Source organism: Cyphomyrmex costatus, unplaced genomic scaffold (assembly GCF_001594065.2).
Source record: "Cyphomyrmex costatus isolate MS0001 unplaced genomic scaffold, Ccosl1.0 C2257997, whole genome shotgun sequence".
Lineage (NCBI taxonomy): Eukaryota > Metazoa > Arthropoda > Insecta > Hymenoptera > Formicidae > Cyphomyrmex > Cyphomyrmex costatus.
Window position 1 is genome coordinate 1 of NW_017274176.1, and position 917 is coordinate 917.

The following is a 917-nucleotide window of genomic DNA, read 5'->3' on the forward strand; positions in this document are numbered from 1 at the left end:
AAATGGTGCAGTTAACCATGATAGTTGGTTGTGTACACAACAGTTAATTGTTGCATTTAACTTATATTCCTCTGTGATTTGCAGTTTAATCACAAAACTGGTTTTAGATAACATTTTTACAATATGAATCCTGAAGAATTAGTCGCTCATGGTGAATATGAACAAGAATAGGGTAGATACTTCATAATCAAAGGTTCAGAACGATATATGTATGTTAATAATGACGAGACGAAACTATCCCATTGCTATTAACAGACCAGCTTAGAAATGTTATGGTGATTATTTCAGCGAGTATTCTTTTCCGAAGTGTTTGGGAACACAACTCTTCAATTGTATGTATCTGAATTTTTTACATATATTATTTTTTGTTTTCTTACATGTTATATATCGCAGCTTATTAAGATTTTTATAATATATATTTATCTATAGGATTTATTTGTCCGATTCATACACCGCATAGTACTCCATGCGGATTACTTAATCACTTGACAATGAATCGTATCATCACAAAACATGCAGATAAAGAAGAGGGTAAGCGTAAGAAAGAAAAACAAGATAGAGGAAGGCAACGTACCGAAGATAAGGAAGAAAAGGATGATGATATTAAAAAAGACGATGATCAGAAGCGAGAAGTGAGTTGTGTCAGTTATTACTAATAGATTAGTATATTGTTATTGTCATTATTATTACTATTTTATTGGTTTGTCATTTTATTGAATTTGTAGGAGGATGAAGATGAGGACGATGAGGAACGTGATGAAACTGAAGAAGAAGAACGAGGCAGAAATGCAGATTCCGAAGAATTGCCAAGTAGACGGGACGGTAGAAAGTTCATAAAATTGAAATACCGGCATTGCGCCCATCACAGTTCAAAGAATATTCGCTCCATCTATTCTCTGTACATCATAGTGTATATA

The 917-nt window shown here is 33.0% G+C and overlaps 1 protein-coding gene across 1 annotated transcript; it reads left to right on the top strand.

The window, feature by feature from the left end:
* Window positions 1-185: 185 nt before the first annotated feature.
* On the top strand, window positions 186-910 carry LOC108771953 (glutamic acid-rich protein-like; the record flags this gene model as incomplete). The annotated part of the gene is made up of 3 exons (XM_018537408.1): window positions 186-332; window positions 430-632; window positions 726-910. Coding segments are annotated over exons 2-3 (326 nt in total), but the record flags the coding sequence as incomplete, so codon positions are not given.
* Between the last annotated feature and the right edge of the window lie 7 nt (window positions 911-917).